Raw genomic sequence first — 24,570 nt, forward strand, 5'->3', positions numbered from 1 at the left:
ATGATTAGCGATGTATAAGAAATGGGGGGATGATAAGGAAATGAGAACTATTATAGAAAGATTAATATCAGTTGCTATAACTAATTGATTAGACTAATATTTTTTTAATGTATAGATGACTTATAAGGTGATTGAGAAAATGTAATGCGGAATCTGACTATATATGAGTTATATAGTAAATAGGGAGATGGTATTAAGGTAGATTGAAGGTGGCTGGCTCGAATTAATAACCACAAGGGACAATTTTGAATTAATAAAGTAAGGATTGATAAAATTGCAAATGTGACAGAAAAAGGTAATATGGGAAAGGAACATAGAAACGAGATGAGAATTTCAAATAACATTGTAAAATAAGACATGAGAATATTCTAAGAAAAATGAAATAAGTTATAATATGAATTGGAAAGAGTGTTGGTCTTACCTGAAACGCATCTTCTAGTTGTACGGGAGGAGAATCCAAAGCATGGGCTGTCTCCTGCTTCCTTGCTTAAAGATGGAAAAAATCAAAGTTTAGTCCAGCCCCCTTTCCACTGCGCATATCCAGTTTTTTTTTATGAAGGCTGATGATTGACTTGGAGATTTCTTGGTGCTCTTTCTTGACCGTTCTGTGCTCGGCACTATCTATCTAAGGGTGGGATTTGGATTCTCCTCCCATACAAATAGAAGATGTGTTTCAGGTAAGACCAATGCTCTTTCTCAGTTGTACGGGTTGGAGAATCCAAAGCGTGGGATGTACCCAAGCTAATTGTCCTGAGGGCAGGCCAACTCCTTGTCCTGAGCCCCATCTCTGTGTGTACTTTTTGTAGCACTCTTCTTCCACAGGATGCTTTCGCTGATGCAAATGTATCCAGTTTACAATTTCTGATGAATGGAGATGGCGATGACCATGTTTGCTGCCCTACAGATCTCTTCAATCGAGGCCTGTGTGTTCCATGCCACTGATGTGGCTGCACTCCTGGTTGAATGTGCCATTATGTTACCCGGCAACTGCAATGACTGGCTTTCATAAGCTTTTGTGATACATGTCTTGATCCATCTGCCTACGGTTGATGGTGAAACCTTGTTCCAATGAACTCAGTCTAAATGAAATGAACAATGCCTCCATTTTTCTAATAGGCCTTGTTCTCTTAATATAAATGTGTATAGCCCTCCTTACATCTAAGGAGTGCCACTTCCTTTCTAGGCTATGGACCAGTTCCAGGCAGAAGTCTGTAGTACTAACTCCTGATCTACGGAATGTAAATTTGATCTTTGGAATAAAGGTCGGGTCTAATCTTAATACTACCCTGTTCGGGTAGACTATACAGAGGTCCTCCCTCACATATAATACTGCCAATTCTGATATTCTTCTGGCTGACATAATAGCTATTAGGAAGACCACCTTAAGGGTGAACGAGGGTAATCCTACTGACCTCAGTGGTTCAAAGGGCTCAATCATGAACGCCCTTTAGCACTCTTGTCAAATCCCAAGTGAAGTACCTGTGTATCACTGGTGGCTTTAGATTGGTTGCTCCCCTGATGAACTTGTGGATGTCATGAGAGGGACTCTGAGGTCCCGCAACCCAACACTAATATTATGGCCGCTACCTGCCTCTGAAAGGTGTTAGGGGTTAAACCCTTCTCCAGGTCTTCCTGAAGAAAGCCCAGCACTTGAGTAACTAACACTGGTGGGATCTATTTGTTTCTTGGAACACCAGATTCCAAATGCTCACCAGGTAGCATCATAAATTCTGTTGGTCGATAGCCTCCTGGAGGCCTGGAGTGTCTGTACTACATTGGCTGAACACTCTAATTGCTTTAGCATGGCCCTCTCAAGTGCCATACAGTTAGTAAAGCCATTGTGGCTCTGGGTATTGTATGGCTCCCTGGCTCAGCTCTACCGTCTGGGGGAATTCTCCATGATCTGGATACCAACAGATCTACCAGATCTGCATATCAAGACCTCCTGGGTCAGTGAGGTGCTACCATTAAAACCTCCACCCCTTCTTCTATCACTCTCTTGTTTACCCTTGGTACCAACGGAAATGGGGGAAATACGTAGAGCAATCCCTTTGGCCATGTTCCTCAGAGCGCATCAGTTCCTTCCGCTCTGTGTTGGAAATCTCAAGTAGACTCTCAGGAGTTGTGCATTTGCTGGAGTTGCAAACAGGTCCAGGACTGCTCTCCCAAATCTGTGTGACAGTTCCCTGAACAGCTCTGGGTGTAGGTGCCACTCTGAGTGGTCGACCATTGTTCTGCTGAGCCAATCTGCCTGAACGTTCTCCACTCCTGATATGTGTTCTGCCCTGATCGATAGATGTGTCTCCGCCCAGCAGCCCAATCGCTCCGCTTCTTGCATGAGCGTTAGGGAATGAATACCCCCTTGGCGGTCACGTTGTCTGTCAGGATCAACACATGCTGTCCCACTATCACTGACCTGAAGGCCCTTAGAGCTAGGTGAGATGCCCTGAACTCTAACCAGTTGATGTTGTTCTTGAGGTCCGACTGAGACCACTGACCATGTGTAATTTGGTTCTGACAGTGGCCCCCCCAGCCTACTAATCTTGCATCTGTTGTGTTAAGTCAGTCGGACAGGTTCCTTGAGCCCACATCTCGTCATGGCCTGTGATCTCCACCATTGGAGTGACTGCTTCACTCTGGGGGAGATTCGTACCTTGGTTCCTGTATTGCCCTTGCCTGCTCTCTGGTAAGCTAATAGGAACCACTGCAAGGTCCTTGCGTGCAGTCTGGCCCAAGGTACTATTGAGATGCACGATATCATCTTTCCTAATATTTGTGACAGCAAGTCCAGGGTCACTCCCGGGGCTGTGATCATTTGATTTATTGATGATCTTATGCTGTCCTGTCATTCCTGTGACAGGTAAACCTCGCAGGAGTTGGTGTCTATTACAGCTTCTAAGTATTGTAAAACGCCTTGTTGGTTCTAAGTGGCTCTTTTCAAAATTCACCAAAAAACCACGCTCTTGTAATGTCTGCGTTGTGATTTCTAGATTGTTCTTTGCTTTAGAGTTGACGTTGACTGTATTAATATGTCATCCAAGTAGCATTGGACCCATATAGGCTTTGTCCTGAGAAAGGCTGCTACTGTTGTCAGTACTTTGGTGAATGTCCTTGGTGCTGAGAACAGACCAAATGGTAGAGCTCTGTATTGGTAGTGTCCTCCTGCGTAACAAAACCGCAGGAATTTTCAGTGCCTCTTGGTAATAGGTATGTGTAGGTATGCATCTGTAAGGTCTACTGATGTCAGGACATCCCCCTCCCGGATGTTCCCTAGTTTAGAATTGCAGGGATTGCATGTTGCAGCCTGGTGTACCTTTTGCAGAGTCTGTTCCGTTTTCTTATCCTCCCCTTTTAGACCATCCTTAGCTTTATTAGCCAGCACTATAGCAGATGTGGAGGCTGCCACTGGGCTGTCTATTGTGGGAACTGGAATGTGCTAGTTCCACATTATAAAATCTCTTCTCATTCCACCCTGGCATGGCGAAAATGACTGGTCTGTCCAACTGTCCTTCCATCACTTCCCTGAACAATTCAAGTGAAGGAGGCATGGATTCATTTTCAACCTTGGTTCTAGCAAAAAGTTTATCTTTGGGATCAGATGGTTCTAACTCAGTCCCCTCTGTCCCTATGATTCTCCCCAGACCTGTTGCTATCTTAGCATTCCCCAGCAGCATCTTAAATAGCTGGTGACAGAATAGGCCTGTGAACGCTGTGGTTTCTGCTTCATTCACCTCTTCATCTGAAAAGGCTGACTCCTCTCCTGAAACAGAGGCCTCACTGTGAGTGTATGGTCTACTGGAACTGTATCTCTGGAAAACCCAGTTCCTCCCTTACTTCTCCTGCTCGAGTAGGATGATGAGTATCCTGCTTTCTCTTACTATGTATCAGGCTGGGTCTGTTACCTGACCCTCTTTGACTTCTGCCATCATTTCTCTCATTTCCTCTTTACAGGACTGTTCTCTGACTCCCGCTGCTATGGTAGTAAAGCTGGCCTCTGTTGTTAGCCTTCTTCTCTTGGGGGAGGGCTCCTCATTGCATTCCTGAGAGCTTTGTCTTTCTGATTCAGATATCCTTTCTTCCAAAGAGCAGGCTGAAAAAACTGTTCTTCAGCACCCTCTAGTGTTGCGCTCTTTTCCTGGTGCTTCGCTGCCATTGGTCTGCCTGTAGGAGCGCGGGAATTTCCATTCTTCTCCGCCTCCTTTTCAGCCCTTGAGAAGCATTTCTCAATGGCACCTTGTCTCCTTAACGCCTCTCTCATCTGCCTTGGACCCCCTACTGAGAGGCCTTTCTGAAGATCTCCCAGCCTCTCTGGGTTCCTTTGAGCTTTGCTTTTGGATCGGGCTGGGGATAGGGGATCCCTGTTCCTCCAGACCTGCTCCGTTTCAGAAAAATCAGCCATATCTCCCTTCGCTCTTTCCAGCAGCTTCGCCCTCGCTGGGGTTCAGCAAAATGCAGTTGTTCTTTCTTAACCACTTACGAGTATGCTCAACCTACATTGTGCTCGCTTCGGCAGCACATATACTAAAATTAGAAAGATACAACCTACACTGAGTATGGACTCTAGCCTCCCTTTCTCCTGGGCAGGCTTGTGTGGCTGTTTCGGAAGCTTGCTGAGCCTTGACTGAGTCTGCTCTTATTAAAGGGAATGCTAGAGACATTGTGGAGCTTCTGGCTGTTTAAAGACTCCCTTTGCCGTTCTACAGCAGCTTGCCAGTCTTCCCCGCTCCCTCTTTTCCTCGCGGCTATGGTAGGGCCGAACGTTTATTAATTAGCTCTCTTTCTCTGCTAGCCGATCGAGCCCGCCCTCTCTTACTGAGGCTGCTGCCACTTGCCTTTTAAACGCCAAGCAGCTGTGTGGGGCTCTCCCGGCTTGGTACAGGATCCCAACTCTCTCTATTCGTGTCTTCTAGCCCCTTCGTTTACTCACGGTTTGCTGACTTTCACTTTCTCTTTCCTTTTTTCTCTCGAAGAGTCCAAAGCATTATTACTATATTTTCTATCCTTCATTCTGAGCACTCTCTCGTGTCCTCTTTGCACGAAGATGGAGTCAAAAATTGGGCATGCACAGTGGAAAGGGGGCTAGACTAAACTTTTGACTCCATCTTTAAGCACGGAAGGAGACAGTCCACGCTTTGGATTCTCCGACCTATACAATTGAGAATTGGGTAAGTTTAATATTTAACACTAATAAGGTTAATGTGATATGAAATTGAACAAACAAAATGAATAGGTAAATATGGTCGTGTTTGTGTATTGAGATGTGAAACCTGGAACGATACTGCTTGTCAAATGAGAATTTATTTTAAAAAAAAAACTGAAGAGGGAATTGAATAATGAAATTACTAGGTATGTTTAACTAATATGGTGGTTGGCACTAGGTATTGAAACATTGAAAATAAGCTATGAAAGAATGTGAATATGTGTATTAAGAGATATGATTGGTATTACTAAGCTTGCCTATACTAAAATATATGATATATTTGATGCCACACTGTTAATGTATTGTGTATGTGTAGATTGAAATAAAAAAAACTTGGGGGAAAAAAGAACACAACTGCTTCAATGAGAAGACTGAGTCGAAAGCTGGGGTAACCATAGCAATGGTGGCAAGATCAATGATTTGGCAGACTGAGTCATGTGATGAGGAGACAAGGACAACCCATACTAGACTCTTGCAGCAGTCTAACGGAGAACATTTGATTGCCTTGCTTCATTTAGAGGCTCTAACGGCCAAATTGAAAGGGCACAGGAAGTGGCAGCTTCTCCCCTTGGAGAATTTGCCTGTCCCTGGTGCTTTGCTTCTCTCTCAACTTTGGCATCTGTTTGCCCAGGGCTTTCTGATGCCTCTTGGTGTCCCTCTCTTTGTCCTTAGAGACCTTCTTTGCAGATAAGGCTTTTGCCCTAATTCGGGCAGCCGTTCCTCTAACCGCCAATTTCGGCACCCCGTCTGAGGGGCTTTCCTTGGTAATCTGGGACTGGACTGGGGAACCGAGGTCTTGCCCACTGACCCCTGGCTTTGTGGGTGCCTGATGGTGCAGGAGACGCCATTTGCACAATCTGAGCTTCTAATTCAATAAGGCAGACTTGTTCGCAGTGAACCCTGCAGTCGCGGCTTGTTTTTGCCGTTTTGTGTTTTGCCGCTAATGTTTGCACCGGAGTTAACAGGGCAGTGACTTTCCATTAATAGTATGCAGTGGAGTTAACCAGGCAGTGACTCTCTGATAGTATGGACCAGAGTTAACCGGGCAATGACTTTTTAGTCCCCTCCATTGGATGCAGGAAGGTGCCAGGGACCTCAGCTCAATCCTTCTGAGCTGCTTGGGGCGCTATGTCAGACAGCCTGGGGAGCCAGGGGAGCCATTTGCTGTTTTGTGAAGGCTAACGTGATGCCACGATCTTACTTTAAGTTCCAAAGAATCCAAATAATGAAACTCTGTCTTTTGTTCGAAGGAATGATCTTTCCATGCATCTCCTCTGAGCCAACTGAGTCAAACTGGGCATGCTCAGGCAAAGGAGGTATGACCAAAAGATTGAATGACTCAGTTTCTGATCAGAAGAGCAGAGTTAACCCATTCCTTTGATTCTCTACTCAGCACACTGGAGAAATGTACCTTAGAAACTTTAGTTTATCAACACTTGAAATGATCTGAGTATGACTTCCATAAGATGCAGAGTTATGAAAAGGGAAAGTGCAATAATTGGCTTTTTCCAATTTCCAACAACCCAATTCTGACAATCATGCTCCCAAGGTCATATGACTGCACATTTAGGGTCATTTACAGTGTCCTGCAGTCACACAATTGTGTATACATTTTTTTCTGAAAATAAAAAAATTACTTCTGTCCCATAGCAAACAATGGGCTCATTTAACAATCATGACATTTGTTTTATGACCATCATGTCTGCTTAACAATTACCACAAAGTAAGTCATACAACGATGTTGAGCACATGAGCAACCCAATTTACAACTACCACAAATAGGACTGTAGCGAACAAGTTCCGTTATGGTTATTTATCCAGGACTAGCTGTTATTCAAATCAGCAAAAACCCTCGCTTATGACTTATCATCCAAAATATGAGAACGCCATGATTCTATGGCATATTTAAATAAATTTTACTGTGCTCAATAATGATTTTGAAACTGTTATTCAGTACTGCTTATACAAAACATAGCAATATAAGCATTGCAAGCAAAAATGAGAACTAGCATCATCAGATAAACTTTAAGATTCATCTGAGTCAACCCACAATACTCCGATTATGCAGTTTTTAAAACAGCACACGGTGCACAAACCTCAGTTTTTATCTATTGCTCCAGAAAATTTTACTTCTGTCTACAGATATAAATTCTGTTTTAACTTTCACAATTATGCTTTCAGTTACAGAGAACCACCTTTTTTTTCTATTTCATTATAGGTCTTCCCAGTCTAGAAGCTAGGATTCCTCTTGGCAGTACTGAATACAAATAGCCTTTGAGTTATGACCATTCAGTTACAGCAATGCTGAAATAGAAGACTTACTACAGTTCTTCAGAGTTCCAGCCATTGTAGTATTTTTGTTGTCAACATGACTGCAACCCAGGCATATGGTACAATTCCAGCATCAAAGCAAGCCATGTCATGTTATCATGAATTTCAATGTTCCCTGCCAGATTTCCAAAAAAGTCAGTGGGGCAACTGGCAGGAAATCAGAAGTCACAATCATAAGAGCCTTGCTTAATGATCCAAATGGTTCTTATTTAACAATGGCTATCAGGTTGGTCTAAAAGTTAAGATAACAGCCCACCAACTTCATAGGATTGTTAATGTGGAGGAAAAAGGAAGAGGAAGGAATGTTAAGTATGTCTGCCGCTTTATAACAAATAAAGGTGAGCTATAAATAAACAAACAAACTAGGGCTGCCAGAACTGCCACTGCTAAGTAACAATCACGACACTGCACTTTATTCTCAGTTCTCATCATCTTTACAGTTATCAAAGTTTTAGATCACTTCTCCTCAACTTGCCTCTCTCAAGATATATTTGGAATTACCATATAGCATGTTACAGACACTGAATTTGGAGGATGTCGGGTTGAGGAAGAAAAAGTAACTAATATGCAATCAACCACGGCCAAGTTCTACATTTCAGAACATACAATAGAATAAACATGATAATTTTAGATGCTGAATTCAATTCAATCCCCGAACACATCTACTTAAAAATCAATAATGTAATTATGATTTAACATGTTATGTGATACTAGTGGTTGGAAATCAGATTTTGAAAAAATTGAATTTATGGTTTATTTAATAAACTATACATAGACCATGAAGAATATGTGTCAACATAAAGTCTTTAGAGGGGCCCTTTCTGAAATACTACATACATTATTTAAGAACTACTGTTTCAGCTAAATGTGATTCAAAGTTTACCCTAAGAGAAACACCAAGAGATAGATTTCACTCCTTCACATCTTCTTATGTCAACTTTATTTCCACAGCACACTACTTCATTAAAGATCTACATGCAGGAAAGTAGATAAATGGAAGAGCAGGGCTACACAGCAATGGAAAAGTACTGGATAGACTTAATGTTTCTACTAGCCTATCACACATTTTCAGAATATGGACACTTTATTTTCTAGTCCTGAATTGCCTTGGGACAAACCATGGGAGGCTAAATGGTATATAAAAGGAAATTGGAGCCAAAATTAGGAGGAAAAACCCTGTTCTTACCATTCATTTTATACTGTTTCTGAAGTGTTAGCTTGTCTATCTGAATTATTTCCTTGGTTGGGGTTTGTTTCTTGATTGTTAATGTAAGGATTAGTGTTAATCTCTGCTTATCTGTGTGTTGATTGCTGGTGCGAAAGCTTGTTTCCTTTTCGGATTTTTGATTGTCTCTTTTGAATGGTGTGTGGATATTGTTTACCTTTATATGCCGGTTGATTTATCTAAATATCAGGCTTCCAGGAATTTTCTGGCATGTTTTGGAGTTGGTTTGATTTAGGACACTCCATTTCCCAACTGAAACTATGGTTAAGTCTGTCCATGTCTTGTAAAATTAAAGAATTTTCCATGTCTTGTGAAATAAGCGTTGGCTTACCTGAACGCAGTTTCTCAGCATGCCTTGGGATAATCCACATATGGATTGAATCTGCCTTTCTGCCCAAAGACTGAGTCATCAATCTTTGCCACGCCTCTTCCTGTTGGGGCAGGAAGCCCTCTAGCCCTAGTCACGATGAAGGCACAACCACTTGATGATCTTCCTGTGGCATTGACTCTGCTTCCCACCTGCACACTGGACCAGACGGTCGCCAAGGTGGGAGTGGATTATCCCAAGGCATGCTGAGAAACTGCGTTCAGGTAACCCAACACCAATTCTCCAGCATGCCTTTGGGATAATCCACACATATGGGACATACCAAAGCTGGCAATCCCTATGGGCGGGAAGAAGTCTGGTCCTGTGTACTCCCATCTATATCCACTCTTTGTAGCACTCTTCTGCTGAAGGCCGCTACGCACAAGATTAATTTTCCCAGATGCTGGGAAAGCACCGCCGGAGAGCCGCTCACTCTGCTGTGACCTGTGTGATCAAGAACCTGATGCTGTCCTAATGCTCCCAAGACAAATATATCTCGCATAGACTTGTGTCTATCACCGCGCCCATATGAAGGAGGCAGGTGGAGGGTACTAGCTGGCTTTTCTGGAAATTGATTGAAAATCCGTGGTCCTGTAAGACCTGGATTGTGTAAATCAAGTCTGATTTGGCTTATTGGCTGGAACTGGACTGGATATGGATGTTGTCCAGATAGCACTGGACACGCAACTGAGATTGTTCTGAGGTGCGTAGCCAGTGCTGCCAGCACCTTTGTGAAGGTCCTGGGGGCCGATGACAGTCTGAATGGGAGGGCCTTGTATTGATAATGCCCCCCTGCGTAATAGAACCTGAGAAACCTCCAATGGGAGGAATAGATGGAGATGTGAAGGTAAGCCTCCGTCAGATTAATGGACGTTAGGAGATCGCCCCTCCTTATGCCCTCCAAGATGGACTGCAGAGATTGCATCTTGAATCTCTTGTATTCTAAATAAGCATTGAGTTTTTTTGAGATCCAGGATCACTCTCTACCACCACCCCGCGGACTTGGGAACTACAAATAGAAAGGAGTAAAACCCGTGCCTTCTTGTCATCTGGTACCGGCTCGATGGCCTGGATGTCCAGCAAATGCTGGACCGCCGTGTCCATTAGTTTTTTCCTTATTAGTTTTTTCCTTAAGTGGTTCTTGAAGATTGGGCAATGGGTAAAGGTCCTCGGAGGCGTGGACCAAAAACCTAGGGTGAGACTGAATCACACTGTTTTCAGGACCCAGGAATCAGATGTGATGGTCTCCCATCGATCTGCAAATAGGGCCAGCCGGCCGCCGACCGATGGTAGGGATGACCTCCTATGCCACAAAAGGGCTGTTTAGATTGAAACTGCTGTTTGTTTCTATCTTGAAATCCCTCTCTATCTGTGGGTCGATTTGATCTGGGAATTTGATCTTGATAATTCCTGGCCTGAGCTGAGGGGTGAAATGGTTGCCTACGGTGTAGGGGGAGCTCTCCTATCAGCCTTCCTGGTAAGAGAGGAGAACATTCCTCTTATCTTTATTCTCCACTATGAAGGGATTTAAGACCTCTCCAAACAAGGAAGTACCCGTGTGGGGAGCAGAGGCCGCTTTTCCATTTGGTTCTAGCATCTGATTGCCACTGTCATAGCCACAGCAGACAACGAGAAGTGATGCTGCAGGCCAGGGCCATGGAGGAGAATCGGGCTGCATGTAGGGAGGAGTCTGCCGCAATTTCAGCAGCCACACCAGTTTGCTAACGTCCTGATGCATTTTGACTTACTCAGGGGGAGTCCTAGCCTGTAATTGGCGGAGCCAGAGAAGGGACATTCTAGTGAAAAAAGGAGGTGGTCACAGCTGCTTAGACCGCCCAAGCATTGGCCTGGTGTGTTCTGCGGAAGTTTTGTTCCACTTTTGTGTCCTCTGTTTTAAGGGCCTCTGCTATGTCGCCAGATATGGCAGAAGGGATGCCAAAGGTTCGTCCAGCGGGGAAAGTTGCAGTTAACTTGTTATCATTACCCCCGGAGTGGGAAAGGATCTTGGTTGTGCCCATTGCCTCTGAACTATGTCCAAAAATAACTTGGGACAAAGAATCTGTTGGAGAATTGTAGGTTCAGAAAAAAACTCACTGGTAGGTTCTCAGTATCAGGTAAAGCAGTTGGGGATAGTGGGTGGAGGATCAATTTGGGCAGTGGTCCTAGCCTTGTGGAGGAAGGATTTAAACAGCCCCAGCCTAAACAGACCTGTGAACGGGAGTGGAACAGGTGATAAGTCCTTATTTTCTGAGAATCCCTCCTCTCCCTGAACTTCCTTCTCCATCCCAGATGCCCTGCTTCTGATGGAGTGGGCCAGAGAGACCTCCCTCTGGTGCCTAGAGAAACCCATGGAGGCCTGGTATCGCACTGGCTGCAATGGTTGAGGATCAGATCTTGGGGAAGGAGAATGGCTCCTCCCCCTTCAGGGTGGAGGCTATCCCTTGAGAAATGGCCTGAGCAGTAAGGGCCTTAATATCCTCAGATAATTCTGGGGCCACTTTTATCTGCTGAGCGCATCCCCACTGCAGTTGGAGTAAAAGCGGCTTCAGGGATTTCAGTCCTGTTTCCTTTCAATCAAAAGGAAATCTCTGAGTTTGGATTTCCTCAGCAGGTGGGATAAATTCCTGCTCCCTATCTCCCCTAGTGACCAAGCTCCCGAAACTGCAACTCCTGTGCTAATGGCTGCTGAGAGAAGGGGCTAACAGGCCCTGGCTGGGGGGAGGGGGGATACCTCTCCTGGTCTGCTTGGTCCTGAGCTCTGGAGAACTGCTTTTCCAATGCTCTTTGCCTTCTTTCTTCAGCTCTCGTGGGCTTTCTGGAAGAAACAGCCTTTGCCTTTATTTTGTTATCAGCCTCTTTACCAGCAGATCTGGCCTTCCTGGGATTTTGCTGGATCGTTTAGCACTCGTGGGCTCCATGCTGCCTTGGTCAGCCATGCTGCTTGATTGTTGGGAGGACAGCTCTCTCAATCCTCCAATCCTGCTGCTCCAAAGGGAATTAAGAGCTGTAAGCCTTCCCTGGGCTGTGACAGTGGCAGCCCTACCATTCTCCTGGATAGCCTGCACAACTCACCACATGGCCAAAATGGCCACCACCAGTTCCAAAAATCATCTGTAGAGCACAAAAGTAAAAGTGGATGCTCCAGAGCTACCTGGTTAAGCCTGGGAGCACAACGGCGTGCTGGGGGCGATCATGGCTTCAGCGAGGGGGGGGCAGGATTGGGGGATCGTTTTGGGGCTCTTCTTGACTGCCTGGGCTGCTAGGCCTTAAATTTGTAGTTCAGGGGACCATAAAAAACAGAGCAGGAAAAAGTTCCAATTGCTGCCTATTTACAATTTTTTAGATCAGTGGTAGTCAACCTGGCCCCTACAGCCCACTAATGGGCGTTCCAGCTTTCATGGTGGGTGGGTAGGGGTTTTGTCCCCTACTTTATAAATCACCATTACTGTGGAACTGGTGGGCGGTTAGAGAAAATTTTACTACTAACAGAGATACAAAACTGGGCGGTAGGTATAAAAAGGTTGACTACCCTTTTTAGATAAAGGGAGTTTTTGCAAACCTTTGGGAGAATCCACACTTTAAACCGCTGCTTTCTGCTGAAATTATTGGAGCCAAACTTTGCCATGTCTCTTTAGGGTCAAGACTGAATTGTGACTGGGGCTAGGAAACTTCCTGCCCTGACAGGAAGAGGCGTGGCAAAGATTGACGACTCAGTCTCTGGGCAGAAAGGCAGATTCAGCCCATATGTGTGGATTATCCCAAAGGCATGCTGGAGAATTAAAGAATTTTTATCATGTCTTCTGATGACTAATTGATGTTCACGGACATAATCCACTACTCTTTTACCTGTTTGTTTGTTCTATGTAGTGGCTGTTAGTCCTTACAGTGGATGTTGTAGATGATTCCTGGTGTTGTTTGGTTGGTTTTTTAAAGTTTATTAATGGTTTCTGAGATGTCTGACACCTAGTGCAAGAAAATATTTTCTTGCAAATGTTTCATTATCAAACTAGGTGACATGAGATCTATCTCCTGGCTGTGTAAATGATTGTTGTATTTTTCTCAGTTATGATGCATTTTAACTTTTGTAGTTGTTATTCTTTTCATTTTTTAACAATCTCTGTCCAAGATCACCTCCTGAGATGGGCAACTATACAAAGTGATTGAATAAATAAAACTTTCAACTCTTTTTAAAATGTTAGTAATACCAAACTAATTAAGAATAATATACATGAATTGTTTATAAAACAGTTTTCAATCAAACCAGTCAGATGAAAACAAATTGATGACTGGATGTTTGTGCTGAGAATTTAACAATCCTGTTCTAAATGCCAATAAAAATAATCAATATGCAAGTTTAAACCATACATCTCAGTGAAAAAAAAGGGGGAAAATGGAAAGCCCTAATGCTCTGGAATATTTACCAAAAAAGGTCCCTTGGTTACTGCTAGGTTCCATGGCCTCTCTTGATATGTTTTTGATTCTTTTAAATTAAAATGGGTAGCAAAGCACAACCTTAAGCATCATATTTATTAAGAATCCTTCTGAATCCCACATGGACTTCACATGCATTCTTAGGAAATAAAAATTTTAGGTGGTTGCAGCCAAGTACTTTGTCTGGAATGTACGCATTTACCCAGGAAAAGAGAAATATCTTGATGAACTAAAATGGATGGCAGAAAAAAAACTTTTATCAAGTTTGTCTTTTGGTAAGGAATGCCATAGTTTTCAGAGCAGCAACTGCTATTAGAGCGACTACAACATATTCCCAAATTTAAAATGGATAAACTTCTCTCCAAAGTTAAGAATTCTGAAATAAGCAAACTTGAATATGTATTTTAAAGAGCTCTAACTGGAACCAGGCAGATACAACTGAAAATAAGTAACACAAAATCAATATAGTGGCTGAAAATTGAAAAAAGGTATTTCTTGGTAAGAGACATACTTTTATTTAGCCAATTACTATATTTTAATGATGTGTTTAAAACCAACCATGATCTGAAGTGAAATCTGGCCTTTACTCAATGAATCCAGAAAACAAACATATGGGGAGGCTCATTAATTGAACACATTAAAAATATAGAACAAGGGTCTTCAAATGTGGCAAGTTTAAGACTTGTGGACTTCAACTTCCAGAATTCCTGAACTAACATGACTGGAAAAAGAATTCTGGGAATTGAAGTCCACAAGTCTTAAAGTTGCCAAGTTTGAAGACCCCTGATGTAGAGTTACAATCAAATGAAATAAATTTATTTTTTTAGCTCCAAGAAAAGAAAAAAGCACAGTAAAATTACAGAACAGTCTATTATTAATTTAGTTGTCAAAATGTTTGCTTATTAATAGAATGAGGCACAGGTCTCCAGGTTAGACAGGAAACTAACTCTGGGGGCAGTTGAATTATTCCTACATAAATAATTTCTTTCAGAGTTATACATGGCTCCGAGACAATTATATTGTACCAAATACTGAAAATGACAGGGTGCGCACATTTGAACAATCAAGTTGCATCTCATTTAAATACAATTAAGCACATTGCAATTCTATAGACAGCACAAAATTATGTTCAGTTTGAAAACTAGATTCTCTATTTTCCTTGTCTTTCTGCATGGATATAACCATCAATGTTAACATAAAAGATCTGACGCAACTACATTTGTTGAGACCTATTCAAATTTCAACATAATCAACTGTTTCTTTTTCCAACCTGCCTCAGCCAAAAACAGCTATGCACTATGAAGAAGTCTACTACCACACCAAGTATTAAAGATCAGTGCAAAACAAACATTATTCATTGTTTTAAGTTTATATTTCCTTAATTTAACATGATTTCATGTATATCTAAATGTGCCCATGTGCACTGAAATTCATGTCAATTAAAATTTTCAGCCTAACACTTATGACACTGTTTAAATTATATTAAGCTGACTTATAATACGGTCACATCATGTGACTATGTTATTCCTTTATAACAATGAAGATTTCTAGATCCCTATCTATGCATGCATAGAGTTCTTCCTATAAGCCAGAGCTTATGGCATCAGCAGAGCTTCTTTTCCAACCAACGCTGCATGACTATCTTACTATTAAGCTGCCATATTTTAGGTAGGTAGGTAGGTAGGTAGGTAGGTGGATGGGAGGGAGGGAGGGAGGGAGGGAGGGAAGGAAGGAGGGAAGGAAGGAAGGAAGGAAGGAAGGAAGGAAGGAAGGAAGGAAGGAAGGAAGGAAAAAAGAAAGAAAGAAAGAAAGAAAGAAAGAAAGAAAGAAAGAAAGAAAGAAAGAAAGAAAGAAAGAAAGAAAGAAAGAAAGAAAGAAAGAAAGAAAGAAAGAAAGAAAGAAAGAAAAAATTTTACTGGCCAATTTTACCCATAGTCCCGTTATAGAAGTATGGGTTGGATTCTTTTTCTTAAAAAAACAATAAAGATGCTAGGCCAATATTATTTAATTTATGTATGATACTGTCTATCACCAATTGCCTTTCAACTTTCCACTTCTAAAACTAATTTGTTACTGTAGCTTGCTTGCTTCTGATTTTAATTACCTTAAATAATATTGATATGAGACAAAAGTTGTCTGAAAAACAAAATATTAAAAACTAAAAAAAAACAAAAAACCCTAGCATTTGATGTTACTCACAGGGGTACATGGTATTGTTCTGTGTCTGCTTTGGCCAGTTCCTCTTCTTCAATATCAGATTCTCCACCTGAGCTGCTGTCTGTGGCATCAGAATCAAATGCTTGCTCACAAGAGCGCAGGTTAGCCGTTCCACTGGCAGTAAATCTTTCTAGTTCTTCTGAGATAGAGTCACTTTTTAGGAAGTTGCTCAGTCCTTCCGAGGTACTTGTCTCATTTACAACTTTTCTTAGAGTTGCTTCTGTCTTGCGGGTCAGCGTTAGCTGACTTCGGTGTCTCAAGGAGTCCAAAGCAGGCAATTTGCTTAGCAAACCAAGCTGTTGCTGAATGTGCCGCTCTACCTGCTTGGCCTGTACCACTTGCAGCCGCTTTTGCAGCCTGCGAGCACGATTCTCAATGTCTGCCTGCCTCCGCAATAGTACCTTTGTCCTCATATTTGAATCTAGAGTGGTAAAGGAACTGTTTGGTGGAGAGATCTTCTGTTCCTCTGGCTTACTGCTTCCAAGCTCAGAACAAACAGATATTCCAGATAACAAAAGCAACTGGTTCTCCCCACCCCCTTTGAGTTCACACTGCTGCTCTAGGGAACTGTGGCCATGTTTATTTGCCATGCCATTATTGCTAAGTGGGGCAGCATGCTCTGCATCTGGGCTTTTATGTGGTAGAGTGCAATTGCTCAAACCAGACTTCAGGTCCTCCAAATCAGAACCCCCAGGTCTATTTGAATCAACTTCCTGGAGGGTCGCAGAAGGTGCACTCTTCCCACCATTAAGTGAAACAGAACTTTCATGGTCAGAACTATTAGTTTTAGCTAATTTTTTAGCCAAACCATTGACAGGTGTTTGTGGCAATGGTGTCTGATTACTTGTACTCATGGTTTTTAGATTTTCCAAGGAAATCTCCAATACTGGTGGCCTTCCCAACAGATCACTAGTTTTCAAGAAAGGATGAGTCAACAGAGAATGAGATTTAAGGACCGTCTGCTTATTGAAGACCCCTTGCAGTTTCAAGGACTCCTTTGGAGGAACAGATGTTACATCTGAACAGAGATAAGATGCTACCAATGGCTGCAGCTTTCCCAGCTCTTCTTTTGCAGAATTATTTCGGAAATCTAGATTGGAATCCTCAGCTTTCCTTTTGGTGACGTTACTGGCAACAAGGATGTTGTTAGTGTTGCTGTTTTTCTCGGTACTGCCAGGAGAAAGGGAGGAGGATGGGGGAGCCAGTTTGAACCGGATATGGTGAGCTTCAGTTGCTGCGTCAGTGAGAGCGGGCGCCATAGTAGCCATTCAGCACATAGAGTTGGGAACTCCAGCCTCTCCCGTTGCAGAGGCCAGCTCTGCTGTGTTTTTCTGCCTCGCCAAAGGGAAGCCTTAAAAAAAAAAGACATAGTTTAGAAGTGTAGAATGGGAAAACAAAAATGTTATTTGTATATACGTTTTTATCAGATACAGAAGCCTATATACACCTGTTCATTAGACACAATCAATAACTTCCTATCCAAATTAGTCAGTATAATATCCAATGGAAAGGTATAAAACAGAACATGAAAATCTTTTGACATGCCAAAATGGTGAAATGACGAAAGGATTTGAAGTAGGAATGAAGGTGAAATCACAAAACAAGGATAAGCATCAAATACTGGACAAGTATAGTAAGAAAGCTTTCTCCAACATGGTGCCCTTCAAGTGGCTTTCTCTTTGTTGCTGGGAAATGTGAACGGCTGAGGGAAAACTGTGTTTTGCCAAACAACTGAAAAATGTACAATACAGGTTCTGAATAAAATAGAAAATAAAGCTGCATATGAGAGCCACTGTGATATACAGGTGGTCTTCAACTTACAATTGAGCCCAAAATTTTGGTTGCTAAGTTTATTTATTAAGTGAGTTTTGCCTCATTTTACTTTTCTTGTCACAGTTGTTAAATGAATCACTGCAATTATTAAGTTAGCAACAGTGAATTTGATAGCAAAGAGGGATCACATGACCTCATGACACTGCAAACGTCATAAATATGAGTCAGTTGCCAAGCATCCAAATTTTGCTCACATGACTACAGGGATGGTGCAATGGTCTTAAGAGTGAAAAATGATCACAAGTCACATTTTTCAGGGCCATTGTAACTTCAAATGGTCACTAAATGAACTGTTGTAATTCAATGACTACCTGTAATGGTTAAGATTGGTGGACAAAGGACAGAAAAACAGGGTTCAAGTCTATGTTCAACTATGAAAACTTTCCGGATGCCTTCAAGAGATCATTATCTTTAAGCCCTATCTTAAATCACAGGACAGTTACTGTGAGAAAGAACTAGTGGCACAGGTATGTATTATCATCTTCAACTATTCCCTGATGATTGGAAAAATATCAAGCTAACAAGTGAAATATATTGCTTTGTTAAATATTGTTCAGATCAAGCATTCCCAAATCATGGTATCTTGAAGTGTGTTTCAAGTCCCAGAATTTCCAATAAAGGTTATGCTGGAAGAACCTAGGAAAGCTAGTATGTATCATATATTCTATGTTCCACAGGCAAAATGCAAAAGCCAGCACTGCTCTTACCAGGGGTGGCAGAAAGCCAAACTAAATACAAAACCAGTTCAGAAAGGTATTTTCCAACAGTGAATCAAAACTGAACTCACCTAAATTCCCTCAACTGTCATGGTCATGAATCAAGTCCCTAGCATAAAGAGTAATCATTTATCTTCTAGCAAATGAAGGGACTTCTTTTGTATTTAGGAAAAGAGGCTTCCCTTTTTCCCTCTTCCCTGCTAAAGGTCAAGAATCTTAATAGGATTCACAAAAAGGAATTTCCAACTGCACTTGACCCTAAATACAAACCATTGCTTTCCACAAATAAAGTTTAAAAAAAAACCAATTCTAATTACGTGAGTGAAGATATTAAAAAAACTAAATAATATTATTCCTAACAATCAAAACTGAGCAAGCAGTTGAGACGCTGCCCCTTTACGCCTTCATTACACTCTCAGAATGCTAAGAAAGTTGCACAATATCAGAGGTGACTGAAGATGTATCTATCTAAATCTCTATTTAATCCCAGGCAATAGCAAAATAGTGCCCTTTCCAGCATGTTGAACAACTTTCATTAGCCCCAGTCAATACAGGCAGTGAAAAGATCTGAGAATGGGCGTTGGTGGAAGTTACCCTGAACGCCCTTTCTATCTATGCTTCGAGAGAGCCCAGGATGGGTTGACTCCTTCCTATGACGTCATTTAGCTGAGTCTGCACTAAGATATAAAAGCCAGCCCCCAGAAGAGACCCCAGCTTTGGCGAAGATACTTGACAGACTGAAAGGTGTCTCTGAAAGCACAAATTAATACAGAAATATGACTTACCCTCTCCTGACAAATCAAGGGAGGGGCTGGGCTCTCTCGCAGCATAGATAGAAAGGGCGTTCAGGGTAACTTCCACCAACGCCCATTCTCCTCCATGCTGCATTGAGAGCCCAGGATGGGACATACCAAAGCCTGCATGTCCACGGGCGGGTCCTCATCCGGCTCATCACACCGACTGTTGAACCACTCGTTGAAGCATCCGTCTGCCGAAGGCTGCAGTTGCCAAGGCAAAAACATCCAGATGGTAGTATCTGATGAAAGGAGACGGAGATGTCCACGTGGCCGCACGACAGATCTCCTCCAAGGGTGCTTGGGCCTCCCAGGCAGCCGAAGTGGCCGCGTTTCTGGTAGAGTGCGCCGTCAGACCTCAAGGAACTGGAAGGGCCGCAGGTTTGTAGGCCTGCTCAATGCAAGATCTGACCCACCTGCTAATAGAAGAGGCCTTGTGCCCCAAGTGAGAAGGGAAAAGGAAACAAAATGGCTTCCGACTTCCTGAAGGAGGAAGTGCGCTTAGTGGATATTCGAAGAGCCCTACCTACGTCTAACGAGTGCCACTGCTGCTCTAAAGTCATGGTGCGGGAGGGGGCAGAAGCCAGGCAACATAATGTCCTGGGACCTGTGGAACAGGTGTTAACCCTTGGAATAAATAAGGGGTCCAGACTGAGGACAACCCTATCATCATGAAAGGAACAAAGGTCCTGTCTGATGGAAAGAGCAGCGAGCTCGGATACCCGCCTGGCTGAAGTGATGGAAACGGGGAACACTACCTTCAGAGACAGGAAACGGAGAGACAATGTTTCAAGGGGTTCAAAGGGGGGCTTTGTAAGGGCATTAAGGACCATATGAAGATCCCAGGAAGGATACTGTGAACCACCGGTGGGTGCAGGTTGGAAGCCCCTTTCAAAAACCTCCTGACTGAAGGATGATGGGATAAGGAAGGAAGCGAACCCCATGAAAGAACCAAGGAGAGGGCCTCAAGCTGCCTGCATAAGGTTTTAGGGGCCAAACCTTTCTCCAGATCATGCTGAAGGAATCTAAGAACCTCTGCCAACTGGACTAAAGCGGGAGAGAGAGAGACCCTCCCTAAGGCACCATTGGGAAAGGGCCTTCCAGGTGGCATCATAGATGCGCCTTGTGGGAGGTTTGCGAGATGCCAGGATAGTGATGATGACCCTTTCAGGAAGATCAGCCACCTCTAGCCGCTGCCGCTCAAGTACCACATGGTCAGCTTGAGCCACTGGGGCTCTGGGTGGAGCAGAATCCCCTCATGAAGGGAGTTTAGATGAGCTGGGATCCTCCAAGGAGAAGCCACCGACAGGTTGACCAGGTCCGCAAACCAGAGCGTCCTTGGCCAATAGGATGCCAGGAGGAGGAGCTCTGCTCATTCCTCCAACTTACTCCAAATTACTGCTGGAATGATGGGAGCGGGGAAAAGGCATAGAGGAGACTTTGGGGCCATCTGGACCGAAGGGCATTGGTCCCCTCCGCTCCCTGGCAAGGAAACCTGGTGAAGAATCTGGTGACCTGGGAGGAGTGGAGAAGAGATCTACCTCCAGCGTTCCGAATCTGAGGGAAAGGACCTGAATAGAGATGGAGGAATGGACCATTCTGCCTGGTCGACTAGGCTCCTGCTGAGCCAGTCGGCCTGGGAGTTGTTGATCCCGGAGAAGTGGTCCGACGAGATCGACAACAGGTGTTGCTCTGCCCATAACCCCAACCGTAGAGCCTCTCCCATGAGGGCTCTGGACCTCGTCCCCCCTTGCAGGTTGACATGAGCCATGGCGGCCATGTTGTCCATAAGGACTAGAACATGAGTGCCTGAAATGCTTGAGAGCTAGAAAATGGCTCTGAGCTCTAGCCAATTTATGGGAAGGGCCTGCTCTGACCTGGACCAAGGTCCTGAGCTATCAGGCCCTGCATATGGGAACCCCAACCCAGGAAGCTGGCATCGGTGGTTATCACTAGCCTGTCTGGGACCCTGAAAAGGAGTCACTTCCAGATTAACGGGGAACACCAACAATTGAGAGATCTCCGGATTTGTGGAGGGAGCGGGACCTTGATGGATGAGTGGCTGGTTCCTGCCCATTGGTAGGGAAGCAGGAACCATTGGAGTGGACGAGAGTGGAAAAATCATTGGCTCTGGAGATATGACAGGGTAATTTGCAGATCCCGATGGGCTGCATGGATCGAGAAGGACAGAATCAAAATGTTGACCAAGTAGCATTGGAACAGAAAGCAAAATATGCCATCAATGCTGCCAGAACCTTCGTGAAGACCCTTGAAGCCGATGAGAGGCCGAAGGGAAGTGCTCGATACTGGTAATAGGTATTCTGATAACAGAAACGGAAAAACTGGAGATGATGAGGCCAAATGGGGATGTGGAGGAAGCCTCCATGAGATCAATGGAAGAGATGAGATCGCCCTCCCGAATGCTCTCTAAAATAGAATGCAGAGTCTGCATTTTAAATTGCCTATATTTTACAAACTGGTTGAGAAATTTTAGATCCAGGATGGTTCGCTACCGCCCGAGGCTTTGGGAACGATGAAAAGGCGAGAGTAACCCCACGTCCCCGTTGAGAGGGAGGAACAGGTTTGAATAGCTCGGATTTCAAGAAGGAGTTGAATGGCCTGATTCGTGAGGTCTTGCTTTAAAATGTCCCGAGACAGGACAGATCAAAAAAAAAAAATGGGGGGTGCATGAAGAAGTCCAATTGTAATCCTGACCTAATAGTGCTGAGCACGCAGGCACCCGCCGTTGACTCCTCCCATTTGGAGGCAACGAAGGCTTGGTGACCTCCGATGGGTGGGGAGAACGAGGGATAACTTAAGAGAGACGGAAGGAACGACCCCCCACCCTCCCAAAAGGGCTGTGTACCAGTATAAGGAGCTGGGCGATAGTCGGCTCTCTTTCCAGAGGAAGAGAATTTTACGTTTATCTCTGGTTTTGATGAGATAAGGTTCCAGAGCATCGCCAAAAAGCTTATTGCCCGCGAATGGAACTGAAACCAGCTTCCATTTACGGCGTGACTCCTCCTGCCAATTTCTGAGCCATAACAGTCTTCTTGCTGCTACTGAAGATGCCATGGCCCTAGATGCAAATTTGGCGGAATTGAGAGTGGCATCTGCAGTGAATTCTGCTGCTGCGATAATCTTATTAAGGCTTTGGTGAGACCGAAGGTCAGATGTAGGCAATCTAATCTGGAGTTGGTCCAGCCACTGTATGGATGCCCACATGAGAGTGCCAGAAAATGGGAACGAGGCCAGAACCGGAATGTCAACAGAAGGCACTGCCAGGGAATTGTCCAGGGCTGTGCTGACGTTGTAGAAACACTTATCCAGAGAAGATAGGCGAGGACCTGCCGAAGGGGAAGCGCACTGTTCCTTGACCATTTCCAGGAACAAAGTGGGAGAAGGCAAAACCCCTGCATGCACTACAGGCTTGGAGAAGAGTGAGTCTCCCTGGTTAGAGGGAATTCCTTGTGGCTCCCGAGCCACTTGGCAGTGACCAAGGCCTTGCTGAGTAATGGCCTGAAGAGAGAAGGATTGAAGACCAATGCAGAGGATGTCTGCTCTGGGCGAGAGTCCTCTTCCTCTGAAAGATTTTGGTCAAAGGCCTCGCCCTCTTCATGTTCTGAATGAGAGGAGTAACTGTGTTCAGATGGTGAAGCCCTTCCCTCCTCATCAACCTCCTCCCATTCTGGTAGAGAAGAATGGACCCTGAGGTCCTGGGGCCTATGTAAATCAGAGTGAAGAGGCAAGGAACTTATAGATTGAGAAGGGCCTGAACCCTTTCCAGAAGTCGAAGGATTTGCTTGAACCCTTCAGCCAATCCCTGCCTAATAGCCAAAGAGACAACATCTTGGATATCCCCTGGTCTATGCTCAAAGGTAGAGGCAGAAGGCCGAAGGCCGCTGTGGGAGTGAAGGTGGCGGCTTCAGGCCTAGATTGAGAAGAGGTTAGAGGCCTGGAGGGAGGAGGAGGAGCATAGGGCCCAGAAGTCTGTTGGAAATAAGGCCCAGATCTGCTTAGATCCGGAAGATCATTGTACTGCAAAAGCCTCAGGAGACAGGCTCATAGATAACTTCTCCTCCCCTGGGAGGGCTTGGCTGGGGCCCACGGGTATGACCTGAAACATGCTGTAGTTGCACTCCCTTCTGTTGAATAGTTCTGTTGAACTGCCTCTCTAGGGCTGCATGTCTGCGCTTTTCTGCCCTCAACTGAGCCTGAGTTGCCTTCTTAGGGGCTAGAACCTTAGCTCTGATTTTAGCAGCCACCTCCCTCTGGACTGATTGGGTGCGTTGCCTACAACTTTTCCTCTTATTGGCTTAAGAGACTATTCCACTGGGGGGGACTCTGCCTGACCCTTATCTTGCTCCATTTGAAGAATAAAGACTCTTACGATGGAAAGAAACTGTTTGTAAATTTTTTGTATTAAGCCCCTTAGGGCAGGGGTCCCCAACCGCCGGTCCGCGGACCGGTACCGGCCGCGAACAAGCCTTACCGGGCCGCTGGTTGCTGGGCGCCGCCATCTTTTTGGTAAAAAAGCAATTTTTCGTCAAAAGATGGCGGCGCCAGCGCTGGTGAGCTTTTCCGGTAGAAAGCCATTTCTACCCGAAAAAGCTCACCAGAGCGCTGGCGCCACCATTTGATTTAAAATCACTTCGTGACGTCACCGGAAGTGATTTTTCGTCAAAAAGATGGCGGCGCCCAGCTGACGCCGGAACCGGGCCATGCGCGCCAGCTGACGCCGGAACCGGGCCGCAAGGCGTCGAAAAGGTTGGGGATCCCTGCCTTAGGGTATAAATTGGCCCCCAGGCTTACAAAATGGCCGCTCACCTCGTGGTGGAAGGCTTCAATCCAAGATGGCCGCTGACTATGGGAAACAGGCTCCGAGATCGAAGAATTTCTCCTTAGGCTATAAAGAGCCCCGAGTGAAGTCAGCAAAGGAAAGGGCAGCCTCTGGCCACACGATCAGCTGGCTGACGCTGGTATCGGTTTGCCGATCACTTATTACGACCGCTCAAACCGCAGGCGTGGGGGAGGTCTACAGACGCTGCCCAACTTGCCTGAACAGCGCTCTGGCAACTCTGCTCCCAATGTTGCAGGAGAGAGAGAGAGAGCCCTGCTCTCCTGGAAGAGCAGCTGCCCAGATCCTGAGAGCTGCTTGAAACGAGGAAAAACGGTACTGATGATCGCTGGTGAGTGTTATCTAACAGAAGCTTTCAGAGACACAGCTAGTGACTGAAAGGAGCTGAGTCAAAAGCTGGGGTCTCTTCCGGGGGCTGGCTTTTATATCTTAGTGCAGACTCAGCTAAATGACATCATAGGAAGGAGTCAACCCATCCTGGGCTCTCGATGCAGCATGGAGGAGAAAACTGTGATCAAAACATGTGCAAATTGCCCAATTGCCTACCTATGTCCATTTTCTCTAATTATCCTATCAATTAATAAGCCTGTAAACTGTA

General features: G+C 44.4%; 1 protein-coding gene across 12 annotated transcripts in view; it reads right to left on the reverse strand.

Moving 5' to 3' along the window:
- KANSL1 (KAT8 regulatory NSL complex subunit 1) overlaps positions 1 to 24,570 on the reverse strand; it is a 213,734-nt gene that overhangs the window by 144,463 nt on the left and 44,701 nt on the right. For all 12 annotated transcript variants that reach the window (XR_015745633.1, XR_015745631.1, XR_015745632.1 and 9 more), the window contains one exon: positions 15,754 to 17,122. Coding sequence is in view for 9 of the 12 variants with exons in the window: in XM_087945426.1 (XP_087801552.1) it covers positions 15,754 to 17,039 (1,286 nt within the window). In the remaining 3 variants the exon portion in view is untranslated. The remainder of the gene's footprint in view (positions 1 to 15,753; positions 17,123 to 24,570) is intronic.

This window comes from Notechis scutatus, chromosome Z (assembly GCF_049901735.1).
Source record: "Notechis scutatus isolate UNSWTSFEM ecotype Mainland chromosome Z, rNotScu1.2, whole genome shotgun sequence".
NCBI lineage: Eukaryota > Metazoa > Chordata > Lepidosauria > Squamata > Elapidae > Notechis > Notechis scutatus.